This window comes from Labeo rohita, chromosome 17 (genome assembly GCF_022985175.1).
Source record: "Labeo rohita strain BAU-BD-2019 chromosome 17, IGBB_LRoh.1.0, whole genome shotgun sequence".
NCBI lineage: Eukaryota > Metazoa > Chordata > Actinopteri > Cypriniformes > Cyprinidae > Labeo > Labeo rohita.
Genome location: NC_066885.1, coordinates 26,726,269 through 26,753,040, shown reverse-complemented (window position 1 = coordinate 26,753,040; position 26,772 = coordinate 26,726,269). Strand labels below are relative to the sequence as shown.

General features: G+C 36.1%; 3 protein-coding genes across 8 annotated transcripts in view; all 3 read left to right on the top strand.

Annotated features, from left to right (window-relative positions):
• The first annotated feature begins 1,122 nt into the window (after positions 1 to 1,122).
• On the top strand, positions 1,123 to 11,883 carry LOC127179857 (calpain-2 catalytic subunit-like). Of its 6 annotated transcripts, XM_051133628.1 has the most exons (15): positions 1,123 to 1,303; positions 2,633 to 2,718; positions 3,297 to 3,545; positions 3,691 to 3,763; positions 4,400 to 4,518; positions 4,625 to 4,758; positions 4,863 to 5,037; positions 7,005 to 7,079; positions 9,759 to 9,844; positions 9,996 to 10,070; positions 10,156 to 10,316; positions 10,501 to 10,667; positions 10,945 to 10,956; positions 11,067 to 11,275; positions 11,401 to 11,883. In XM_051133628.1, the coding sequence occupies exons 3-15, from the start codon at positions 3,312 to 3,314 to the stop codon at positions 11,435 to 11,437; spliced, it is 1,557 nt and encodes a 518-aa protein (XP_050989585.1). In that variant the 5' UTR covers positions 1,123 to 1,303; positions 2,633 to 2,718; positions 3,297 to 3,311; the 3' UTR covers positions 11,438 to 11,883. The 6 variants fall into 6 exon arrangements, 1 of the variants encoding a protein (XP_050989585.1); XR_007829567.1 differs by having other exon boundaries at positions 1,123 to 1,411; positions 2,638 to 2,718; positions 10,945 to 11,275; XR_007829566.1 differs by having other exon boundaries at positions 1,292 to 1,411; positions 10,945 to 11,275.
• A 5,829-nt stretch (positions 11,884 to 17,712) lies between these two features.
• vcpkmt (valosin containing protein lysine (K) methyltransferase) lies at positions 17,713 to 22,436 on the top strand. Its single transcript, XM_051132642.1, has 5 exons — positions 17,713 to 17,984; positions 18,187 to 18,300; positions 18,525 to 18,597; positions 18,757 to 18,876; positions 20,919 to 22,436. Exons 1-5 carry the CDS (start codon positions 17,728 to 17,730, stop codon positions 21,024 to 21,026), a joined length of 672 nt encoding a protein of 223 aa, XP_050988599.1. The 5' UTR covers positions 17,713 to 17,727; the 3' UTR covers positions 21,027 to 22,436.
• Positions 22,437 to 24,598: 2,162 nt separating this feature from the next.
• Positions 24,599 to 26,772, top strand: part of LOC127179220 (calpain-1 catalytic subunit) — a 17,020-nt gene continuing 14,846 nt past the window's right edge. Inside the window, exon 1 of the mRNA XM_051132512.1 lies at positions 24,599 to 24,614. The gene's annotated coding sequence lies outside the window, so the exon portion shown is untranslated. The remainder of the gene's footprint in view (positions 24,615 to 26,772) is intronic.

The window sequence follows — 26,772 nt, the reverse complement described above, 5'->3', positions numbered from 1 at the left end:
CACACACATCCCCCGTCTTTGGAATCAATTGCCACTGGACATCCGCCTTGCACCCTCTATTACAACTTTTAAAACGATGTTGAAAACACACCTTTACTCCCAGGCTTTTTGATTGGATTTTATTTATGCTTTACTGTTTTTTTGTTTAATCATCTATTTTATTTGTTTTATGTTTTTACCTCTTGATTTTGTTAAGCACTTTGGTCAGTTTGCTGAGAGAAATGTGCTATATAAATAAACTTTACTTACTTACTTACTAACTGTTTGGAGCACAGTCTTCCTCCCATAATGACATATGCATGGGCGCATACTTGCAAGTAGGCTGACGCTGTTTGTTTACAATGAAGAGTGAGAGTGAAGACTAAAATTAGCATCATTACATAAGTTACATAAGACAATTTATGAGTTTAGTAGTACGTTTTTCTCAGACCTCACTTTAAACCACCATCGAGGGTTTGCGATCTAATGTGGATTTTGGTCGTATAATGTTGTCGTAACATTCCATTTATAACTTTTTTATAAGCTGCTAATTGCTGCACCTGCTTAGAATTTTAGAATGTAAGAAATATTTTATTATTATGAAAATACCCTAAATCTTATTAAAATCACATACAAAATAGATACTTTTATAATGGTGTGTTTATTAACTTCATGATGCAAGAGGAGAAAATACTGTAGAGCAGGTAGAGCAGGTTTACAATGTGCGAAATATTGGAAGAAAATCCTAAACACTGAGGGGAATTTCACTGAGCTTCCTGAGGAAAACTGACTGGGCTCAGGAAAGTTTAGATGGTATTGCTCCGTAATCCCCAATTGTTGGCAAAAAGTAGATTTTCATTCTTTGTTGCTTTTGTTTGATTCTGTTTTTGCTTTAAATTTTGAAGTTATACAATCTAATTTACATCAAAAACTTATGCTACATGTAGCATATTTATTTGGATTGTGATTAAAATGCAGTGGTTCTGCAAGTGTTTCATGCATTCAGATTCATATAAAACACAGAAAAAAAAACATGATAGGTGACAGGTAGGCAACAGTTCATCCCAGTAAAGGATTCTCAAACTTTAGAATGATTGGGTCTGGCTGTTTGTGAAGGATGGGGGGGAGGGACTATCACCAAGACAGGGAAGACTGCAGTGTTCATTTTCGCAGCTGTTCCAGCAGCAACTGTCATTGTATCACTTGCTTATCAAATTCATTCTATTTTAAGAAAAAGCTCTAGTATCTTCTGCGAAAAGGCCAAGTGGACTTGCAGTCGCACCCTGTTTTTGAACTTGTGGGGACAGGAACAGAACAAACACCAGTAAGTTTGTTTACTCACATATGTGCTGACCATGAGCCGGAGTGGATCACAGAAAAGGGAAGTATACTTTGAGCTCATGTGCAATTAGAATGCCAGAATATCAGCAATGTGAGTAAGTAGATGTACGATGTACAGTTTTAACCCTGCTGTCTTTAAGGGTAGTGCAAGGTGTGCTTTTTTAAAATTATTTATGTATGTATGTATGTATGTGTGTATGTATTTACTTACTTACTTATTGGAAATTGAGTCAATTAAGCATTTGATTGAGAGTCATCTGAGAAAGATAAGTAGTTCATTTTGTTTCTCAAGCAAAATTAAGACTGATATAAAGTTTAATTAAACTTAATTTGGAGTATTTCTTTATTGCACAATGCACATTTCTTAATATTATGCCTAAAATATGTTTTATTAATAAGAAACATATGATCTCTGTATTATATTAGTCTTTAAATGCAATATATTTCAAGTTTACTTGATGTATACTTGCAATTTTTTTTCACTTTAGCACAATTAAGTATACACTTAAGTATATCTTTAGTGCAAGTACAAAATTAGTTGTTCAATTTAGCAGAATTTAAGTATACCAGCTTAGTATACAAGTACAATTGCAGAGTATTTTTATTAAGCACATAAATATGTAAATGTATTTGTAATATACTTAGACTAAAATAAATGTATTTCAAATATGCATTTTTTTCCACTAGGTTTGCTAAAGAATATATACTTTTTTTTTCTTTCTTACTGTGTCGGCATATTCACATCTCACTGGCTGTAGTTCAAGTCACCCCATACAGAGACAAACACAAAGCACATTTGATTCCCTCCCTCACAATAAGAGACTGTGAGGGAAGGAAAAGTGCTTTGTCTGTGGGTCAGCTTTTGGACACACTGTAGAGACCACAATTTGCATTCAGTGGGTGTATAAAACCTGCTGAAAGTTTGTTGGGGTTATTACATAAGGCTTCTTAATTAATTATGATTTTATAGAGCAGAGGTTGTCAACTCTGGCTCTTGAGGTCTATTCTTCTTCTTCTTCTTCTTCTTCTTTAGTTATTTATTTTTAGTTTTTTAATTCCATTCTTTATTAATATACATATATATATATATATATACATACATATGTATATATATAAATGGCAGCAAAACGTATTCAAACACTTTGGACCTAGTCATTTTTTCATTAAGTGTTTTTTCTTTAATTGCTAAAGCAGCCTTTTTACACCACAGACTGAATAAAATTAAACATTACATCGTAACTGGCATGACATCTCTAAGGAATTGGCATAGTAGTGTACATGACACTGTTAATGTATTTGTTGGTCTTGGCAGAATAGATCTGCTACGCTGCTGCTGCGTCAGAGCAAGTACAGAGACTCGCTACTGCTAATACATCCACAACATGCTGCTGTGAGCATGTAAGAAATACTGCTGCTGCACATATAACACATATGAATAACCCCATAGCACACATGAATCACTCCGCAGATCTATACAGGTGGAGCTGGGGAAAGTGAGGGATTTTTGAAGTGCACTGCAAACTGCTACAGCAATCAAAAGCCATGGATTTAAATATTGAGCAGTGAAATCAGCTGTGCCATGTGATAATGATGTCATTAGGTCAGACTGGGTTAGACCTATTGGATTGCACCATCTAGAGTTTCATGCCAGAGCTCTGTATTTGTCAGAAGTTTTGGTTACAGATGGTACAGATGTTTCTATCAAAGTTATCTGGCATTATCAAGATGAATTTGTTCACAGTTAACTCTAAGTTCTTGTCATATTTTATATACCATTTTCTAAACTATAGCGAATAAACTGTGATAATGTGAGAACTGCTGAAGGTGTCTGAATAAATTTTGGTTTGACTATATAACAGACAAAATAAAGTACTCTTACAAAGGGTATATTAACTATAGCCGTGCACTCATGCTGATACACAAGCACAAAGCTAAGCTAAAAAATGTGTTTGTATTTGTTTGTCATGCAACGGAAGGATTCTGAGTGAAAAATGCTTCCCCATGATGGATTCCACCACCACAACCCAAATGAAGATGATGTGAATTCTCCTTCCAATCCTTTGAACTTCCTGGATCAGGACTACCAGGAACTGCACCAGAACTGTCTCACTGAAAACAAACTATACAATGACGAGTTGTTCCCTCCAGACAACAGCTCCATTGGCTTGTTTGATGATCTGCCGGATGAGGTGGATTTGTCCCAAGTTGTATGGAAGCGGCCATCCGTATGTAAAGACTATAGAATTCTTTGTCTATAAACATTCTTCATGGCTTTCACTGCTTTGCCTGGAATTATGAATTACAAATCTTTTTATTGTGTGTGTCTATGTTTTGGTACTGAAGGAACTGACCTTAATGTTCTCTTATTAGGAGTTGGTGTCAAACCCTAATTTATTTGTAGATGGCATGTCCAGGTTTGATTATGCACAGGGAAGTGTATTAGGTAAGTCTGAGTAAATTCTGATATCATACTATAGATGTTATGTCTATTATACAACGTATACAACAGTATCAACTCACGTCTCTTTTTAAAGGGTTAGTTCACCCAAAAATGAACATTCTGTCATTAATTACTCATCCTCATGTCTTTCCAAACCATGGTTCATCTTCAAACACAAATTAAGATATTTTTGATGAAATCCGAGAGCGATCCTCCATAGACAGCAGGAAGAGAGGAAATTGGTGAAAAAGTGTTTATTTTTGTTTTCTTTGCACACAAAAAATTCTCGTAGCTTCATAACATTACGGTTGAACCACTGATGTCACATGGACTATTTTAACGATGTCCTTACTACCATTCTGGGCCTTGAACGTGATAGTTGCGTTTCTGTCTATGCACGGTCAGAAAGCTCTTGGATTTTATCAAAAATATCTTAATTTGTGTTCCAAAGATGAACGAAGGTCTTACAGGTTTGGAACAACATGAGGGTGAGTAATTAATGACAAAATTTTCATTTTTGGGTGAACTATCTCTTTAACAATTAAAATGGCATCATGCACTATTTGATGGGAAATATACCATTATTTTGACAGACTGTGTACATATTTCAGATATGTACATTTTTATTAATTTATTTAGGAAACTGTTGGTTCTTGTCTGCAATTGGAGCTTTAACCTTTGAGAAGGATATCATAAAACAAGTCATACCAGCTAAACAGTCTTTTACCAAGGATTATGCTGGGATATTTCACTTCAGGGTGAATATAATTGCTGTTCACTATTGAAATATTTATTAATAATTTCACATTATAATTTCTTGAGCATATAAAAGTCATATTTCCCATTTTGTAATTTATCTTACAGTTCTGGCGATTTGGGAAATGGATCGATGTTGTTATTGATGACCAGCTTCCAACTTTGGATGATGAGCTGCTTTTTGTGTGTTCAAAAACATCTAATGAGTTTTGGCCTGCCTTGCTGGAGAAAGCTTATGCAAAGTAGGTACCAATTACTTGGATTATTATCTATCAATTGAATAACTGAAATTTTACTTTATTTACAAGTATGCAGAGGAGTGAACTCAAATAAACTGTCTTTACAGGGTGTGTGGCTCCTATGCTGACTTGAACGCCGGTTTCATATCTGAGGCCCTGATGGATTTCACTGGTGGGACACATATGTATTATGCACTGAATACGGCTCCTGATAATTTGTGGAAAATCATGGAATGTGCGTTCAAGTCCAAAACGCTTATGGGCTGTGGCTCTCATACAGTGGTAAGAAAGACCTCACCAAATCCTGGATTGAAAGCTCCACTGGTCCGCATTTTCATATATTTGTTAGGTCTTTCCAAGGACTGAATGTCACAGACTGAATATATACAGTGGGTACGGAAAGTATTCAGACCCCCTTAAATTTTTCACTCTTTGTTATATTCCAGCCATTTGCTAAAATCATTTAAGTTCATTTTTTCCCCTCATTAATGTACACACAGCACCCCATATTGACAGAAAAACACAAAATTGTTGACATTTTTGCACATTTATTAAAAAAGAAAAACTGAAATATCATATGGTCCTAAGTATTCAGACCCTTTGCTGTGACACTCATATATTTAACTCAGGTGCTGTCCATTTCTTCTGATCATCCTTGAGATGGTTCTACACCTTCATTTGAGTCCAGCTGTGTTTGATTATACTGATTGGACTTGATTAGGAAAGATCTTACAGCTCACAGTGCATGTCAGAGCAAATGAGAATCATGAGGTCAAAGGAACTGCCTGAAGAGCTCAGAGACAGAATTGTGGCAAGGCAAAGATCTGGCCAAGGTTACAAAAAAATTTCTACTGCACTTAAGGTTCCTAAGAGCACAGTGGCCTCCATAATCCTTAAATGGAAGACGTTTGGGACGACCAGAACCGTTCTTAGAGCTGGCCGTCCGGCCAAACTGAGCTATCGGGGGAGAGGAGCCTTGGTGAGAGAGGTAAAGAAGAGCCCAAAGATCACTGTGGCTGAGCTCCAGAGATGCAGTCGGGAGATGGGAGAAAGTTGTAGAAAGTCAACCATCACTGCAGCCCTCCACCAGTCGGGGCTTTATGGCAGAGTGGCCCGACGGAAGCCTCTCCACATGGAGTTTGCTAAAAAACACCCGAAGGACTCCAAGATGGTGAGAAATAAGATTCTCTGGTTTGATGAAACCAAGATAGAGCTTTTTGGCCTAAATTCTAAGCGGTATGTGTGGAGAAAACCAGGCACTGCTCATCACCTGTCCAATACAGTCCCAACAGTGAAGCATGGTGGTGGCAGCATCATGCTGTGGGGGTGTTTTTCAGCTGCAGGGACAGAACAACTGGTTGCAATCGAGGGAAAGATGAATGCGGCCAAGTACAGGGATATCCTGGACTAAAACCTTCTCCAGAGTGCTCAGGACCTCAGACTGGGCCGACGGTTTACCTTCCAACAAGACAATGAACCTACGCACACAGCTAAAATAACGAAGGAGTGGCTTCACAACAACTGTGACTGTTCTTGAATGGCCCAGCCAGAGCCCTGACTTAAACCCAATTGAGCATCTCTGGAGAGACCTAAAAATGGCTGTCCACCAACGTTTACCATCCAACCTGACAGAACTGGAGAGGATCTGCAAGGAGGAATGGCAGAGGATCCCCAAATCCAGGTGTGAAAAACTTGTTGCATCTTTCCCAAAAAGACTCATGGCTGTATTAGATCAAAAGGGTGCTTCTACTAAATATTGAGCAAAGGGTCTGAATACTTAGGACCATGTGATATTTCAGTTTTTATTTTTTAATAAATCTGCAAAAATGTCAACAATTCTGTGTTTTTCTGTCAATATGGGGTGCTGTGTGTACATTAATGAGGAAAAAAAATGAACTTAAATGAGTTTAGCAAATGGCTGCAATATAACAAAGAGTGAAACATTTAAGGGGGTCTGAATACTTTCCGTACCCACTGTATATATATATACTGGAGGCAAGGGTTAATAATAAACATAAAGCATATAAAAATCTGGATCAGATTTTTTCACTATATCAAAACAACAGTCAAACTCAGCCTGCTTAAAACAAAGAGCCATAGCCTTGTGTGCAAAGTGTGTATTTGTGCATTGCTATGATCAAATCAGATCAAATTTTATGACTATTGTATGCAGAAGTCCTTGCAAGTGCATGACTTGCTATGTACTGTCATGAAATTTTATGTTTGTTGTTTTTTGTGTATATCGTTAGACAACACCTGAAGAAAAAGAGTTACTTCATGGCATAGTTGAAGAGCATGCTTATACTGTGACGGGGGTTTACGAGGTAAGACCACACAAGCATCCATTTCAGTTAGTTTCAGATTACAGCTTTTGTTAATGCCACATTTTCACAATGGAATTGAGATTCAGGAGCATTTTTTACCGTTTTGAGGGCACTAGTATAGGCATCCATCAGTCTCAGAAGACCATGGATCATGCTGGATAAAGATGCCCAGTACAGTGTTGGTTGTGGCTCAAAAATCCAATTTTGTAATGGCACTGCCAGTCTCTGTTGCAAACCCTGCAGATAAACTCTAAAGAAATGAACGCTTGATAGATTGGATCCTGGCCTTCCTCCATAGCCCATTCAGACAACATGACCTAGCCATTGCATACGTCTCTGCTTGATAATGGTGAACGTGAACGAGATCCCCTCTCCCTCAAGGCCCAGTATGCAATGGAGGCAATTGAGGTGTTGAGTCTACTATCTGGTCGCGCATTCAGGGTTCATGCCATAGAGGAGCATGCACACCACAAAAGCCTTGTAGATGTGGATTTGGTGTGCTCTAATAGAGCATCCTAGATTCACAAAGTCTTGTACAACCTTAAGTTTGTAGTCAGAAATTGAGATGCTGGGTGGAGGATTTACATCTTGTCCCTTCTTTTTGTCTTCTTTAGGCTGATGTCTTTAGGTTTTTTCACACTTGGTTGCCATCCGGAAATGTCGGGAGGTTTTTGAGTGTTGATAGGCTTTAGTTTTTTCAGGGTGTTTTGCACCATTGGCTCTAGTCAGACACTGACAGCTGTTTTTCGGCCAATTCTGAATGTTGACTTGGTGGTAGAACTCATCGGTGAGAAAGAGAACCCCGATTGGCTAACGAGCGCAAACCAATGACAGAGTAGGGGCGATTCGAGGCTTGTCGCAAACAATTTTTTTTGTCCAAAATATCTTCTATTGTGTGGTGTTATTATGATTATTTAACTGCTCCTGATTCAGACGGAGCATCCAAGAAATCAAATCATATCAAACATATTTGATATTTACCACTCTTGATCTCACTGCCTCTGATGTAATACACGTGATAATCAATGAGAATGAGCAAGCGTCACCTACCACATGTTTTTCACGCTTCTATAGCTGAAACTTGGGAATCACAAAAATGCCACGAAAGTAGAGTGCTGAGAAAGAACATCACCCATATTCTTTATTGTTCTATTTTGTTTTTCACTGTACAACAGAACATGCATCACAAGAACCAGCTGACAACATCAATTTTCCTCTATGTGTCTTATTTCTCTAGTCACGTCTGACCTCGTGAGTCACTGTGAAATTGTGCCTACTAGTGTTGTCAAAAGTACCGACTTAGGTACCAGTCGGTACTGACATTTTAAAAATGTGATGATACCGGCATTTCCTGTGAGCATTTTGAGCACTATTAAGTGGATTTTTAGCCAATTTTTTTAGCCATGTGTTTTCCCTATTCGTTTACACGACAATGGTGTTTTGAGGACTGAAAACGCATAATTTTGAAAACGGGTTTCAAAGTGCAAGTTTTTGAAAATGCCACCATTATCGTTTCCGTGTAAACACCCAATACAGGAATCGATGACGCCATACACGTGCATAGTACGTGTTAGGCATGTAGACATGCGCAGTATGTGTAGATTGTAAAGCCAAGCGCGAACAGCACGCCAACTACTGGCCTTTTTTCCTTCAGTCGTAAAGAAATTATGTTTTTTGAGGAAAACATTTCATTTTTTTCCATATAATGGACTGGTATGGTGCCCCAATTCTGAACTTCCAAAATATGGTTTAAATGTGGCTTCAAACGATTCCCAAATGTGGTTGTAAATGATCCCAGCTGGGGAAGAAGGGTCTTATCTAGCGAAAGGATCGGTTATTTTCATTAAAAAAATACTATTTAAATAGTTTTTTAATCTCAAACGCTCGTCTTGTCTTGCTCTCCATGAACTCTGTGTATTCTGGCTCAAGACAGTTAGGGTATGTCAGAAAACTCAACTTTTCTCCCTCAACTTCAAAAATCATTTCAAAATCATCCTGCATTACTGCAGAAGAACCGACCCAGTCTTTGCAACGTAAACATGCAAAGAAGATCAAACACCCTGAACAAAAAAGGGAAAAACAGCGATATAAGATGATTTTGAAGTTGAGGGAGAACATTAGATGGGAGTTTTTCGACATACCCTAACTATCACGAACCGGAACAAAAACAGTCCAGGCAGAGTAAGACAAGATGAGCATTTAACATTAAAAATGATATAAATTGTATTATTTTTATGAAAATAACCGATCATTTCGCTAAATAAGACCCCTTGGCTGGGATTGTTTACAACCACATTTGGGATCGTTTGAAGCCGCATTTCGGGGCACCACATCAGTCCATTATATGGAGAAAAATCCTAAAATGTTTTCCTCAAAAAAAGTACATTTCTGCATGGCTGAAGAAAGAAAGACATGAACATCTTGGATGACAAGGGGTGAGCACATTACCTGTCAATTTTTGTTCTGGACGATTTTGTTAAGGCTAAAAATCGTTTGAAACTGTCTTCATGTCTGTGGTTTCCCAAGGTTAATTTAAGGTTTTAGATTTTATAAGTAGAGACACATTTTTATTTATTTATTTATTTATTTGAGAGTCTTTCTTTTTTAAAATCAATTTAATACTCTTTTAAATTTAATAAATCTCTTCAACTGACATTGATTCCTGGCTTTTTACAACAGGTGATGAGTGATGAAAATCCAGTCCAGCTGGTGAGATTGTTAAACCCATGGGGTGAAGAAGAGTGGAAAGGAGACTGGTGTGATGGGTAACAGTAACATCTTAATTTAGCCAAATTCGTTTACAAACTCAGCAGAAATTTGTACTTTGCTTGAACACATCATAACATATCACCTCACATGGTGAAAGTTCACATCTTTGTACTTGCTAGTACCCATGTTAATTTATAAATTTTACAGATCACCCTTGTGGGACACAGTTTGTGAGGAAGTCCGCAACATTTGCCATGAAGTTTTAAATAACGGAGAGTTTTGGTGAGCATGACCATTTTGGGTGAGCATGACCACTTCATATAAAGTGTGAAATCGCATTTTACTTAGAAACATATTTTAACTGCAGGATGTCAATGGAAGACTTTACCAACATTTTTGAAAGCATAGATATATGCTGTCTATGTCCTGATTTTCTGGATGGTTCTGCTGAATGTCACTGGACCTCAAAGCGACATTTTGGCAGATGGAATGCTGGGAAAACAGCAGGTGGTGACATAATTAAGACAGGTATTATTATTCTATGCATATGTATAGATTTGCACATAAAGCCCTAGTATCAATCAGCTCCAGCATAGCAAAATGATAATAAAACCTTACAGTATATATAACCCTACGGCATGTATAATAAGATTCAACTTAAAATAATGCATAAAAAAATGAAACGTACAGATCTTCTTTTAATGCGTTACAGAGACTTTCTGGACAAACCCTCAGTTTCGGGTGGAAATCAATGAGCTTAATGAGGAATGTGCTAGGGGCCAGAGTCCTGAAAATATACTGGTGTCCCTCATGCAGAACCATGAGAAGAGAAACAGAAATAGCCAAGACCATTTTAATATTGGTTTCTATGTTTTTGAGGTCAGTATTGGCATATACTTTCGTCTGATATAGTTTAAAGGTGCTTTCATTTACATTTATAGTACATTTATGCATTTGGTAGATGCATTTTATTCAAAGTGACTTACGGTACAATTGAGAAGCGTGAGCTGTATAGTCTCAGAGTCATCAGTATTCATAATGTACAATGCTACGTTTATTAGAAAGATTTGTGTGTGCCTTGGTTTGAGGTTGCGGAGTGGAAGAAGTGCGCCTGATTATAGCTGTTTTACCTTTTTTTTCTCTTGTACTTTCACAGATACCACTGGAGGCAAGTGAAAATCAACCTAAATATTATGCTCTTATGGTGCTTTCAAGAAGATTTTTTGTATATTCATTCTTTTAAATAGACTAAAGACACGTTTTATTATTCTCTTTTAGATGAGAAGTCAAAGTGGGAGGTTTTCTTCTGAGTTCTTCATTGACAGAGAGCCTGTGGCACAGACTGATGAATTAGACTGGTGTAGAGAGGTGATGAAATTCTTCAGGCTGGAACCGGGAGAGTACCTGATTGTCCCGTGCACAAAGAATCCTGGTGAAACTGCCTCCTTCGTCCTGTCCATTTTCTCAAAGAATGAGACACACTTTGAGTAAGTTGTACTACAGTCTAATTGCCAAGGTCCCTAAATACCCCTTAGTTTAAGGCCATATAGTATGTTTAGAGTAAACTGAAATAACAGCTCTATGATCTATAGTATTTTTTTTTCCCCAACAGATTTATTCAAGAAACTCCTGAGCACAATGGAGACTGAAAGATCTAAATATCCTCAAATGCAAACTTTTGTGTTCTGCCACGACCCACGTTTACTGACCAGCCAATAACAATGCAACATGAAACCAATGTGACAAGGCACCTAAAACTTCAAACTGCTTACCTCAAGTTCTTATTCCTTCCTCTTTCACGGCTTCCACTTTTTTTCCAGCACACATAAAAACTACAACCGCCAAAGTGTGATTCATTATGCTCTTTTTGTTTACCACTAGCACATGCTGATGACGTTTTATTCTTCTATAGTAATGTGCATCGTAGCCTACGAGTCAATAGGTGTCATCATCGTACAGTTTACATGCATGTCCTACCCAAGTATATTAGATCCATGTCGCACAGTGTGATTAGCAATGATCTTATAGGATTGCTAAAATCGTGCGGTGTATAGAAGGCTTAAGACTATTCAATAAACTTATTTGCTTATTTGTATCATCATCACTTAGTCTCTTGTTTCTGCTATTCTCTGGCTTTTCTCAGTCAACTTCTTGGCTGATAAAAACTCTTAAAAGAGTTTTGGGTACCAGACAAAATACTAGTTTTGGGTACCAGACAAGACTTCCTGTTAAAGGGTTTTGGGTGTTAGATAATTTTGCTTTCTAGTTGTTCTTTTACTAGACAAAACAGACATTTTCTGACAGGATCTGGTGTCCGGGGCTGGATCTGGATTATCTGGCGTGGAGGCATGATTTAACTATGGGATGTAAAAAAAACTCCCATATATGCATGAAAAGGTCCCATATATTTATTTAATATTAATCTTCAGAGAAACAGGATATTGCTTGCATAATAAAAATCAGTAAACATTTAGAAATTAATTGGCAGGTTTTTTTTTTTTTTTTCAATATGGTGAGAGAATTCTAATTTAATGAATCCAAACAAGTAAAAAAATACAAAGTTAAAACCTCAATCTGGCATCCAGTCAAGTGTATAAGTGTACATGTGTATTGTAAGTATTGGGCACCTGTTTGGAGAAGCCATATGATATGAATTCCAAGGATCATATGTCTGCTTTTTTAAAATGTGTCAGTGAAACTCAAGAGTTTCTTAAGCTCAGACAGTAGCACATGGCTCTCACAATTTTAATGTTATGAGTTTGATTCAGGGAATGCATGAACTTACAAAATGGATAGATTGCAATGTAAGTCACTTTGGATTAAAGTGTCTTCCCAATGCATAAATGTAAATACAAACTTTACTAACCTACTATTAACAAAGTGTTGCATCTTCTGTACATTGTCCTGTCTGTGGAATAGCACCCATTTTATCCAAATTTCAAAGCTGCTTGTTGAAACAAGGCTAGCTTCTACATATTTTGGCGATGTGCCAAAATGAACGTTATCTGGCTTAAACAGCTATTTGACCTACTCACTTTCATCTGGGGAATATATGTATCTATTTTTAACAGCCAACAACTAGCTCTTACTTACTTTCAAGACCAGATGTGTTAGCAGTCATTCCCACATGCATCAGTGAGCCTTGGGCCGTCATGACCCTGATCCGGATTCACCAGTTGTTCTTCCTTGCACCACTTTTGGTAGGTTCTAACCATAACGGGAACACACCACAAGCCGTTTTGGAGATGCTGCGACTGAGTCGTCTGGCCAGCACTATTTGGCCCTTGTCAAAAACACTCATTTCGCTTGCCCGTTTTTCCTGCTTCCAACACCTCATTTAAAAACTGACTGGTCGCTTGCTTCCTAATGTATCACGCTTCTTGAGGTGCTATTGTAATGATATAATCAGTGTTATTTACTTAATCTGTCTTTAAGTTGTCTGATCAATGTAAACTTCAGGTTTCAAATCTTAATAACACTTAATAGTACTTAATGTAATACACCAGTGGAAGAAAAAAAAAATCTGAAATCATTTAACTTTAATGTTGCTGCAGGAGTTAATGCACAAGTGATAACTGAGGAGGCATTTAAATAGCTGACACCAAAGAAATAACTACCCCCTGAAAAAGCTTCACTCAGCACCCTGCATCTTCAGCAAGCAGACTCAAATGCCTGGGTCAGTTTCATGAGAGGAAAATGAGTAAGCAGCTTAGCTGACAAGTAGCTTTGTAGGCAAATGAGCTAGGCAGCAGCCACATAGATGGGCCTAGATAAAACAAAAGATGTTTTAACAGGAAGGAACAATATTACAGAACATATTACAGACTTTTTGCTCTTGATTTGATATACCTCTCCTTTTTGGAATTCAAAACCCTCCAGAAATCATTGCAAACATGGATATTTGAATACAGAGACATACGTGTTCATGGGGGTCCAGGAACAGGGTTGGGAACCACTGAGGTAAATATGTTCCCAAAATATCCCCACAGTACAATGTCTATACAACCTCTTGACAATGAAGGTGTTGTTGATCTAGGGTCCAAGCCAAGATGTGGCTTTGCTAAGACTAAAATGCCTCGCTAAGCTCTCCTATCTATTCTACAACACTAAAAGAAGTGTCAGCAAGCAGCTAGCTGGAAGGTAAGTGATAACGGTGTATGGAGATCAGCGAAATATTGTAATTACTGCAGCCAGCACAGAGGAGAACTGCTGATCTTAAACTAGTTCCTCTGCTGAACATGCAAGAAAGTAGCAGTGGAGCTTTGTAAACAGTAAATGTTTTTGCAGTATCAGATTCCAACGATCCTGTCAATCTCTTCACTCTCCAGCAGCCAGATGTATGAAAAACTAACATTTTTGCTTGTTTTGGCATTGCACATGAGTTGGGAAATGATAGTGATGGTCCAGTTTTCTTGTAAAGAATTTCAGTAAAGGTAAACTTACCTGGCCAGAACATGCAAAGGTTAGAAGTATAGATGCAATGTGAAAGGTAAACAAGCATTACAACTGCCACAATAAAGTCAAAAACTTGCATTAAGTCCAGGTGTTAGCGTCAGCAGGGACAGTTCAGGGTCATACCACCACATCAAAGTTATGTTGAGAAGATTATGTAAGGGACACTTGAAAAGATTATATTTTCTCTAAATCTGAGCTAAACCCTGGTGAAAAAAACAACATATGCTGGTTAGGTAGGTTTTGATGCTGGTTTAAGCTGATCCTTTGCTGGTTCATGCTGGGCATGAACCAGCAAAGGATCAGCTTAAACCAGCATCAAAACCTACCTAACCAGCATCAAAACATACCTACCAGCACATGCTGTTTTTTTCACCAGGGAATCCAGGTAATAGTCTAAGAGACAAAATTTTAGCCTTTTTTAAACTAAAATTGATGTTAATACCAAAAATTCAACTAAAAATGTAAATTCTGTAGTTAAGTTAAATCCAGGTCAGATAATAGTCTGAGACCCAATTTTAGCCCTTATTTACCTAAATTTGATGTTAATACCTTTGTAGATTCAACTAAAAATTGAAATTCTTGCGTTTTATACAAACCTGTGAATGAGTCTGTACTGCCATCTAGTGGCAATATAAAGCTACAATATATTATATAAGAACAGCAGCAGATCACCATACATTACTAATTTACAGTAGTCAAAAAACCGTTCACACAAGGTACAAATGCACGTCTCACAAATATGTGTTGACAATGTGGTACAGAAAACTCTAAACTGCATCTCAAATGGAAGCTTTATATATATATATATATATATATATATATATATATATACAGTACTGTGCAAAAGTTTTAGGCCACTAGTATTTTCACCAGCTAAAAAATGGTTTAAAGTTAGTTATTTCTATCTTTTGCTGTAGTGTGTCAGTAAAAAATATTGTCTTACATTTCCAAACATTCTGTTTGCCATTAATTGTAATAATCTAGTGAGATTTTTGTTTGCACAAGGAGTCTGACAACAGCCAGTGCTCCACACAGAGATCTGATCTCATCATCATCAGTCTGTCTCTGGAATGACATGAAGACACAGAACAAACTGAAACAGAGTAAATCCAGAAGAAGTGTGGCAACGTCTCCAAGATGCTTCAAGAGACCTACCTGCAAAGCTACCTGAAAGATTTTGCGCAAGTGCACCTAGGGCAAAAGGTGCTGTAAACGCAAAGAATGGTCGCACCAAATGTTGATTTCATTTAGTTAATAGAAGGTAATTGATAAAGAAAATTTATTTATGGCAGCATCCTCATTTTACAGCATTTTTACACAAGTGCCTAAAACTTTTAACAGTGCTGCAGCTTTGCAGGTAGGTTTCTTGAAGCATCCTGGAGACTTTGTCACAGTTCTTCTGGATTTAGTCTGTCTGAGTTTGTTCTGTTTCTTCATGTCATTCCAGAGACAGACTGGATGATGATGAGATCAGATCTCTGTGCAGAGCACTGGCTGTTGTCAGACTCCTTGTGCAAACAAAAACCTCACTGGATTATTACGATTAATGGCAAAATGAATGTTTGGAAATGTAATCTGATTTCCTACTGACAAACTACACCAAAAGACCGACTTTAACTGACTTTAAACCATGTTTTAGCTGATGAAAATACTAGTGGCCTGACTTTTGCACAGTACTGTATATATACACTGGCTGCAGAATTATTAGGCATGTTGATATTCTGGTCATATTTTTTTTCCAAATACATTTTACCAATTCCAAACCACATCAGTCTTAATAACTACTGTTAATTTTGTATTTAATCATTTATATGTGATATATAATTGTCCATGAAGGCTGGAAGTGAAAAACTCCTTATATTCAGGTGTGCATAATTATTAGGCATGTTTTCTTTTACAGCTAAAATGAGCCAAAAAGATATTTAACCCAGACTGAAAAGTCCAAGTTATTAAATGCCCATGAGAAGAATGCAATACTAATGCATTAAAAAATCCTAAAAAATGCCCCTGACTTAATAAGAGTAACAAGCTGACATGTTGTGAAGTACATGAAGACAGTTTTTTTTTTTTTTTTTTTTTTTTTTTTTGTAGGCTTTATAGACAGATAAGTTGAGAGTGACTCTTGAAGGACAAGCATCACATCCTCTTGTACCTCTGATTCAAGAATTTATCTTCCAAAATCTGGCAGTACATTTTGGGAGTTCACGTTTAGTCTCCTATCCTGAGAAGTCTGACTTGCAGAGATGGACTAAAATGAACTCCCAAAACTTACTGCCAGATTTTGGAAGATACATTCTTGAATCAGAGGTACAAGAGGATGTGATGCTTGTCCTTCAAGAGTCACTCTCAACTTATCTGTCTATAAAGCCTACAAAAAAAAAAAAAAAAAAAAAAAAAAAAAAAAAACTGTCTTCATGTACTTCACAACATGTCAGCTTGTTACTCTTATTAAGTCAGGGGCATTTTTTAGGATTTTTTAATGCATTAGTATTGCATTCTTCTCATGGGCATTTAATAACTTGGACTTTTCAGTCTGGGTTAAATATCTTTTTGGCTCATTTTAGCTGTAAAAGAAAACATGCCTAATAATTATGCACACCTGAATATAAGGAGTTTTTCACTTCCAGCCTTCACCGACAATTATATATCACATACAAATGATTAAATACAAAATTAACAGTAGTTATTAAGACTGATGTGGTTTGGAATTGGTAAAATGTGTTTGGAAAAAAATATGACCAGAATATCAACATGCCTAATAATTCTGCACACAGTGTATATATATATATATATATATATATATATATAACACTGGAATTACAGAAGACTATCTTTTATGTTTGTCTGAAAATGATCTGGCATTGATCAAGCATCAGCACAAAAGTGCGGGAAGTTTTGTACGCCACTGGACTAAATAAACTTCACTTTGGCCCATCTCTTGTTGTCAAAACTAATGGAACGATTATAATTATCAGTTAAAATTACTCAGATAAAAAGTATCACTGTAGTTAAACCAGTACAAACAGTATAACGAATCAAACAGCCTAAGACTCGTCTGACTTACCGTACGAGAATAGTTTTGATATCAGTCAGGTAAGGTTAGTCCTTTATGGCAAACACGTGCTTGGCTTCCAAAAGTCAGATAACTAACTAAACTTCTTTCTTTCTTTCTTTCTTTCTTTCTTTCTTTCTTTAATACGTTTTCTCAAGTATCTCCAGAAAACATTCTTTGTCTAGTAATATTACTGGTTTACCACAGATGTTTATTGATTACTCTGTGAAGGTGTAAACTTTGAATATAAATTCACCTAAAATATTTACTAAAATACGCAACATTAAAAAATACTCGACATCAGTATTATAAGGAAATTGGCATCAGTGAAAAGACCTGTTCAAAAAAAAAAAAAAAAAAAAAAAAAAAGATTCGCGAATCAGATGTCACGTAGTTGCGTGACGTAGAATGCTGGTCCAGTCTCAAAAGAACATGGCGGCTGACGACAATTCAGAAGATTATTTTGTTAGAGAAATAGAAAAGAATGACGGGTCTGTTTTAAGAATGTATCAGTGCAGCAAAGGGGATGTGGGCTGTGTGGTATGGGACGCTGCTATTGTCCTGTCAAAATACCTCGAAACGGAACAGTTTAGCAGTGTTCAGTCTGGTGTTAGTGCGTGGTCCTCTAAGAACATTATTGAACTGGGTGCAGGAACAGGACTCGTGGGTCTTGTAGCTGCAACTCTGGGGTGAGTTATAAATGCTGTGTCATATGAATCCCTCTGTTAAATCGGCAAGATGTGGTCATGTAAACAACAACAACAACAACAAATCTATTTAGAATGAAACAGATTTTGAGTGATTCCTCTTCGTTCTGATAATAATAAGTAGTATGCACAAATGTGGTTCAGTTAAAAGTATTTTAATAACGTGAATAATGTGCACACGTAGGGCAAATGTTACAGTGACAGATCTGGAAGACCTGCAGCCTCTCCTTGAACTAAATATTAAGAAAAATCAGCATCTCATCCATACAGGCTCAATCACAGCCAAGGTACTGAAATGGTTTGTACTACATTTTATTCTACAGGATATTTTTAAAGGGTTGTTTTATTATGAATCCTATTTATTATTTACATTCTAGAAGCACACAAATTTTATACCAAAATAAACCAAAATTTAACATTTAGTTTCAGACCGAAATAAGTTTATAAATGCCTCTTTACAATAAAAGTTTAAGTAAAACTGATTAAATAATGACAACTTATAAAACATTTTCCATTTAAAAGGGGAGGAAATGTCGACGATTTTCTGCCGCATCCTCATTATATTCTGATGGCTGATTGTATCTACTATGAGCAGGTACTGTACCAATGAATATTACACAATGATGTATTTACTTTTCTTACATCTAAATCCTTTGTTGCTAATGTAGCTTTACAGTGCAGAATAGTTAACAGTACTAAGTTTAATAGCGTCAGTCAGTAATATTATTAAATAGTAATATTTGATATTTCACAGTCAGTGGAACCACTAGTGGAGACTCTGAAACTCTTGGCTGGACCGGAGACGTGTATCATCTGTTGTTATGAGCAGCGCACTGTTGGTGTCAATCCTGAGATAGAGAAGAGATTCTTTGAGGTAAGAGAATCAAACTATAAAACTAAATCTTCACATTGTCATATTTAGTGGGTGTGTTAGACAAGTCGATCCTTTAGCTCCAAGTAATGGTGGGTATTTTATATGGGTCATTCCAGCTGGAATCATCAAATGGTCCCCACCTGACCCCCTCAGATTTGTCTGAAAAAAAATCTATGTGATGGGTAAAATGCCCAATAGATCATATACAAAATTTCAGATCTCTACTATGCATACTTTTTTTTACAAAAAAATCTGTAAAAAAAAAAAAGTTTGTTTTTCACCCCGTTTTGGCATCACTGTCTGAGTGACCATGTTCAGACTGAAATATCTCCAGAACTAGTTGTGCCAGGTCCATGAAATTTTCTGGGCTAAGAGTCCTAGTCCAGAACTGCATGAATTACAACTCACAGCATTGTTACTGAATTTACACCTGAAGGCTGGCCCTCTACTTTTCTGTGAAACTATTACTTTAAGGGTTTTCAGAAGTCCATAGAAACCTCAATTTTCAGTGTATAAGCATCAAACTTGGTAAATGGTCTGATATGTACCATGTCTTTCACATCCTTTGACATCAGACAATAGAGTCTGATGGATGTTGAGATATTAAGGTCCAAAAATTAAAAAAAACTCATTTACACCAATGTTCAGAGCAATATTTCCCATGAATGACACCAAGTGTGAACATGAAACTTTTTTTTTGAAAGAGCATGTTCTTATTGATAAAATATAAAAAAATTAGGATGGGGTTTTGCCTCATTTTTCTGTAATAATTTTTTAAAAAATCATTGTTGTGTGACATTCACAACTACTGTAGTACCAGCTATTTTGAACTCATATGCCTAAATTAATGCTATAATGCAGTATTCCGTTTTGCTCGGGACTCGGGGAAATCCGACCTCCACCTCGGGAAAGTGCAATGGAACGGCCAATTAAGTTGGGGTTCCGAAACACACACTCGGGCCAGTTCAGTGCAGACCGAGTCGGTTGGAATTATCCATAGGCATCCATATTTTTGCCAACTGTTACAATGGAACGCATTTACGACGGACATCGGGAGAACTAACTCGGATTCACCGACTACCGACATTCAATGGAGTGCAACATAAGTACCTAATCTTGATGTTCCACCCAATCCAGTGAATAATACATCCATTTTCATTTGCCTTTGTATTTTGTATTTTGTATTTTTTGTATAAGTGGATCATTAATAAATTCTGTTGAAATGCCCATACCAAGTTGAATAGCAAAAGTGAACAATAGGATCAGTGACGAAACTCTGAGTTTTAAAAAAATCATTACAGAAAAATGAGGCAAAACCCCATCCTAATTTTGTTATATTTTATCAGTAACAATATGCTCTTTCAAAAAAACAAGTTTTATGTTCACACCTAGTGTCATTCATGGGAAATATTGCTCTGAACATTGGTGTAAATGAGTTTTTTTTTTTTTTTTGGACCTTAATATCTCAACATCCATGAGACTCTATTGTCTGATATCAAAGGATGTGAAAGACATGGTACATATCAGACCATTTACCAAGTTTGATGCTTATACATTGAAAATTGAGGTTTCTATGGACATCTGAAAACCCTTAAAGTAATAGTTTCAAAAAAAGTAGAGGGCCAGCATTCAGGTGTAAATTCAGTAACAATGCTGTGAGTTGTAATTCATGCAGTTCTGGACTAGGACTCTTAGCCCAGAAAATTTCATGGACCTGGCACAACTAGTTCTGGAGATATTTAAGTCTGAACATGGTCACTCAGACTGTGATGCCAAAACGGGGTAAAAAAAAAACTTTCTTACAGCTTTTTGTGAAAAAAGTATGCACAGTAGAGATCTGAAATTTTGTATATGATCTATTGGGCATATTACCCATCACATAGATTTTTTTTCAGACAAATCTGAGGAGGTCAGGTGGGGAACTTTTCCAAAATTTGATGATTCCAGCTGGAATGACCCATATTTAATTGTATGAGTAAAAAGACAATTCCCATGCTAAATCTGCTGTTGTCTTATTCCTCGTGTAATACTCTGTTTCACAGCTCCTTCTGAAAGAGTTCCAGTCGGAGGAGATCCCATCTGAGAAACAAGACCCTGAGTTCAACAGTCCTGATATTCACATTCTCCACCTGCGACGAAGACTCCATTGAATGTCTTATGTGCTCTTCTGTTTGAAATGGCGAGGATGTTTTGTGTGTGTTTGTGTTTCAATGGACTGTGGTGTTCTTGGTCAGATGTTTGACACTGAACCATATGAATGCAAACTATTTTTAAGTGCTTACTGAGGTCAGCCTTACAGGATTAATTCACTCCAGAATTAAAATTTCGTCATAATTTACTCACCCCCATGTCATTCAAGATGTTCATGCCGGTCTTTCTTCAGTCAAAAAGAAATTTTTGAGGAAAACATTCCAGGATTTTTCTCCATATAGCAGACTTCAAAGGGGACCAAACTGCAGTTTCAATGCAGCTTCAAAGATGCAAGTCTTGCACCATTACAAAAAAAGGTAAAACGATGTTAGACCATTTTGAAGTTTGGAGAAGAAAATGAGATGCGTTTTTCACCCTACCTTTAAGAAGAAAACACAAGACGAGGAACTAGCCACACGTGGCCTGCGTGAAGTCGCAGATTTGCATTGCAGAGGTAGTGCAAGATGAGCATATGTGGTTAAAAAGTATAGAAATTTGTATTTTTTTTGTGTGAAAATGGCAGATAATTTCGATAGATAAGACCATTATTCCTCTGGGATCAAACTGTAATTTGGACCTTCAACCCATTGGTCTCGTTTGAAGTCCACTATATGGAGAAAAATCCTGCAATGTTTTCCTCAAAAACTTTCATTTCTTTTTGACTGAAGAAAGAAAGATTTGAACATCTTGGATGACATGGGGGTCAGTAAATTATCAGAAGATTTTAATTCTGCAGTGAACTAGTCCTTTGTCAGCTTAGGTGTATTTTTAGACAAACAAGTTTAAGTGAATGGTTCTGATTGCACCTATGATGAACTGGTAAAAAGTCTCAAATGTTTTTTACATACTGATCCAGAGAATTTTGAACTGAGTGTGATCTGTAAATAAACACTTTCTGAAATGAATAAAAAGCACTTTTGTTGATACCAAATTTTAAAAACCTTTAGAAAATGCTAGAAAAGTCATGCGATTCAATCATGTAACCATGTGATTGTGTTATTGCAGCCGCTTTTACAGGAGGGTCAGTTTTGTCCATTTTCATTCTGGGTCATTGAATGCATTACTTTTGAGACGGCAAAATTGTGGTTGCAGTGTACAGTAGAGATGTTTATTAAGTTGGCTTGAGAAAGCCAACTTACTAAAGTGCTATTTAAAGTTCCAGTTATTATTCTTTTGAGACTGTATCTCCTCCTAGAGCTTTCACTCTACAAACTCCAAACTCAGGTTGCTATATCTTTTCTAACTGATCGGACTTACGATTTTCCAAAAACTGACGATTAAACCTGGGAAAAATCCCATAGACTTACATTGACGGAATGTTCAAATGAGCAACACTATTCAAACTACAACTGTCAGCAATCCCAGAATCCCTTGAGACTCAATCAATCTTCCCTTCTATGTACTGTATTTCTAATCCATTTAAACTCATTCAAACCCATCTATCTATCTGTCACTAGCCAAGCCTAGCAACTAGTCATGTTAGTAGCTTGCTAATAATGCTAGTAACTGACTAATCATGCTAATATCATGCTAGCAACTTGTTAATCATGTTAGAAACATACTAGCAACATGCTAATCATGCTATAAACATGATAGCAACATGCTAACAACTTGCTAATCATGCTAGAAACATGTTAGTAACTGACCAGTCATGCTAATATCATGCTAACAACAAGCTAATTATGTTAAAAACATGCTAGCATCTTGTTAATCATGTTAGAAACATACTAGCAACATGCTAAGCATGCTATAAACATGATAACAAATGCTAACAACTTGTTAATCATGTAAAAAAACATACTAGCAACTTACTAATCATGCTAACAACTTGCTAATCATGCTAGAAACATGTTAGCAACTTACTAATCATGTTAGAAACATGCTAGCAACATGCTAACAACTTGCTAATCATGTTAGAAACATGCTAACAACTTGTTAATCATGGTAGAAACATGTTAGCAACATGCTAACAACTTGCTAATCATGTTAGAAACATACTAACAACTTGTTAATCATGTTAGAAACAAGTTAGCAACATGCTAACAACTTGTTAATCATGCTAGAAACATGTTAGCAACATGCTAACAACTTGCTAATCATGCTAGAAACAGACTAGCAGCATGTTAGTAACTTGTTAATCAAAAAACTTTTTTTCTTTATCTAGTTATTAGTGAAATCTTTCATAATTTCTTAAGTAACCACAACTTATAACTTACAACAATAACTTCAGTAACTACAGAGCATAATTTGAAATTTCTTTTGACATTCAGAAAAAAAAAAAAAATAATAATAATATTAAGTTGAGATTTATAACATGCATTTATTTAATTAATAATTCCTAATAATGTTTTTGTAACACTTCAGATTAGAGAACCCATATTCACTATTTACTAAGAGTTTTTCCTAAACACTCTTTATTTGCTGCTTATTAAATTAGTTGTTAATTTTAGGTATGGGGTAGGATAGGGATCTAAAATATGATCATGCCGAATAAGGTATTAATATGTGCATTAAAAGTACTAATAAACAGCTAGTATGCTAGTAATAGGCATTCTAATAAGCAACTAATTAATAGTGAGAATTGGTCCTTAGATAAAGTGTTATTAATGTTTTCTATTAAAACATTTAGGCCACAATTAATTTCTGAGGCAGGTGTGACAGTTTCTCCTTTGAGTATAATATGGTGTAATTCAATGATTTCAATTTGGGGCACTTGGAAACATTTTTATTTTTACTTGTTAAGTCTATAAAATATAAATTATGGCTTTAAAATGAAAGTCACTTTTATTTATATAGCGCTTTTAATAATACAGATTGTGTCAAAGGATCTTTACAGTATTAAATAGGAAAATAGTATGTCAATAATGCAAAAGGACAACAGTAAACACTCAATTTTCAGTTAAAGCCAGTTTATTATTCATTCACTGATGTCATCATCCAACTCAGTTCAGTTCAAATATTATCTGTGCAATCAAGTCAATGATATCACTGGAAATTAACTAAGCAACTAAGCAAGCCAGAGGAGACATCGGCAAGGAACCAAAACTCAATCGGTGACAGAAATGGTGAAAAAAATCAGGTGCTTGTGCAATTGCTAATAGTAATACTGAACAGATTCTGTAATGTTCAACTGATTGCATCTTGGACCACCTGATATCCCCCTTTTTTTGCACAAGTACAGTATATGATTGATTTAAAGTAATCCTTGAATTTAGTAATGCAAGGTGGGGATATGATAGGAACTGAAGAGAATAGCTTGAGCTTCTATATTTTCAAGATCCCATTTATCAATGTAACTTTTTAGGAATTAGGCTAATGCCAGTTCTTCGTTAATTCTTAAGTATATAAACAGCATTTACTGGTTTACCAACATGTTATGTTCAGACTTAAGGCTATATTTGGTAGAAATTACTGTTGCACAATTTGCAGGTGGGAGGAAAAACCTTCTACACATAACACTGCGCCCTTTTCTAAAAACAGCAGTCTAACAATTCAAGAGCCTAGGGCAGAACTTAAGAATACATTGAAAGAGAAGACTGCTCATTTAGGTGAACTCACGGAGCTGTCATTGTATCGTGGAAGGTAAAGTATATCGTTTATATCTTCAGAATTGAGTTTATCTGCGTATTATCTGCTTAATTAATGAGTGTGCAAAACCTTTTTTTCCTACAAAAACAGAAACAGATTTTTTCAAAAAGAAAAAAAATGCCTCCACCTCCTCTCAACAAGAAACCTAGGAATGAAACCACCACAGAAGACAGCACGGGCACTCTCAACAACCCTTTAAAATTCTTGGATCAGGACTACCAGGAGCTGCAAAAGAGCTGCATCACCAATAAAATAGGATTTGTCGATGACAAGTTCCCTACAGACAGCAGCTCCATTGACCCAAGGAAGAAACTTAAACTGGATCTGAACCGAGTAAAGTGGTTGAGACCATCAGTAAGTACGGACTTTTTATCCTCAGACTCTTAGTAACTTTAAAGAATATTTTAAAATAGGCATTATTGCTTGAAAGAATTAAAAAGAACTTGCTGAAAATAACCTGCCGTCAAGTGTCACAAAATATCTCTTAGGGCTTGTCAGAACAGGTTTACTATTGTGAAAAGACATCTCAAGTGTCATAAAAAATCTGACCCAAAGTGCATTATATGAAAACATTTCTTTTTCTGGTATTAAATCTCTAGGCCAAATATTATTGCATAATTTATTTATTTTCTCTCTTTAGGAAATAGTTACAGACCCTCAGGTCATTGTAACAGGAGTGTCCAGGTTTGACTATTCCCAAGGACCTTATTTAGGTAAGGGGGGGTAACTAGTTACGTGTAACGGAATTATGTAATTTAATTACAAAATAAATGTAATTGTAATTAGTTACAGTTACTGAGAAAAAATGTGTAGTTAAATTACAGTTACTTTTGAAAATGTTAATGATTACAGAGAGGGTTACATCTGAATTTTTTCACACACACACACACACACACACACATACAGATTTAACTGACTTACTTTCATAAATTGCATTGACTGCTCTAAAATGAGACGCTAATGTTTTGGGAGTTTAGGACAGAATAGGACACATGCGTATTCCTAACTGTTTTATTTCCTGTTTAGGTTTATGCATATACTTTATTTTTTAAGATTAATTGTTTTCCTGTTATAACTATGCAAACATTTGATTTCAAAACCAGTATCATAGCTATTAAACTATTTCTTGTTATGATTTTAAATCTGTATTTAACCTCAAAATGGTCTCAAAGTAAATAAGAGATGTTAAGTCTAAATTTGTGGTGGCTGTGCTTTAAATTAAATTATTACACGGCTCTGTGGAATGCTTGATTCTGATTGGTCAGTCATGACATTCCAAAGTATGTTATTCCCCAGTAACAACTGGTAAAAGCTAATAACACAGACTCATCCGGGCAACTTAAGTTGGCGCTATACGCTTGATAGTTTTTCTTGGTGGAAGCTATACGTTTGGTTAGCTAATAAAATATTAAATCTCAATTCAATATTATGTGTACAATTTTTTTATTTTTTAATTCAACTTGCTGCTTGCTACCAACTGATGTCTTCATGGAAGCTTCACGTTCAAATATTTCAACTCAGATCAGTGTTTTGTGTCTAATTGTTTACTTTTGTGGCAGGCAGCTGTGTAATAAGTGGGATAATGTACATCCAGCCTTGTTGTTATTGCAAAATAAAGATGTATGTTATCCCTTACTTATTATAATGTTAATTCAAGTGATGAAGGATTTTGAAAGTCTGACAGTAATCAGTGTTGAGTGCTACTGTAAGGTTAACTCTGCCTGGTTTAAATGTTTCAAAATGATTACCAGTTGAAAATATTAGAAATATAAAAAAGTAATCAAAAAGTAATAAAATGTAATGAGTTACATTAATAAAGTAATTAAAAAGTTGCACTGCTTATTACATTTTAAATAGAGTAACTTGTAATCTGTAACCTGTTACATTTCCAAACTAACGTCCCCAACACTCTGATCAGTGGAAAGATCTATTTCTCTAATGTCTGTGCCTTTATCTCAGGAAACTGCTGGTTTCTTGCTTCAGTTGGGGCTTTAACATTTCAGAAGGACGTCATGGACCAGGTCATGCCAGCTGACCAGTCATTTGGTAAAGATTATGCAGGGATATTTCATTTCAGAGTGAGTTTGATCTTTTCCAACATAACATGAAAACATGAAA

What these genes read in the sequence shown, in the direction of transcription:
- vcpkmt (XM_051132642.1), top strand. Translation starts at nt 17,728, where the DNA reads ATGGCGGCTGACGACAATTCAGAAGATTATTTTGTTAGAGAAATAGAA. An exon ending in ACAGCCAAGGTACTGAAATG is followed by an intron (nt 18,301 to 18,524) that starts GTTTGTACTACA and finishes TCCATTTAAAAG; the next exon opens with GGGAGGAAATGTCGACGATT. An exon ending in TAGAGAAGAGATTCTTTGAG is followed by an intron (nt 18,877 to 20,918) that starts GTAAGAGAATCA and finishes TCTGTTTCACAG; the next exon opens with CTCCTTCTGAAAGAGTTCCA.
- LOC127179857 (XM_051133628.1), top strand. Translation starts at nt 3,312, where the DNA reads ATGCTTCCCCATGATGGATTCCACCACCACAACCCAAATGAAGATGAT. An exon ending in TTGTATGGAAGCGGCCATCC is followed by an intron (nt 3,546 to 3,690) that starts GTATGTAAAGAC and finishes TTCTCTTATTAG; the next exon opens with GAGTTGGTGTCAAACCCTAA. An exon ending in CTGTGACGGGGGTTTACGAG is followed by an intron (nt 7,080 to 9,758) that starts GTAAGACCACAC and finishes TTTTTACAACAG; the next exon opens with GTGATGAGTGATGAAAATCC.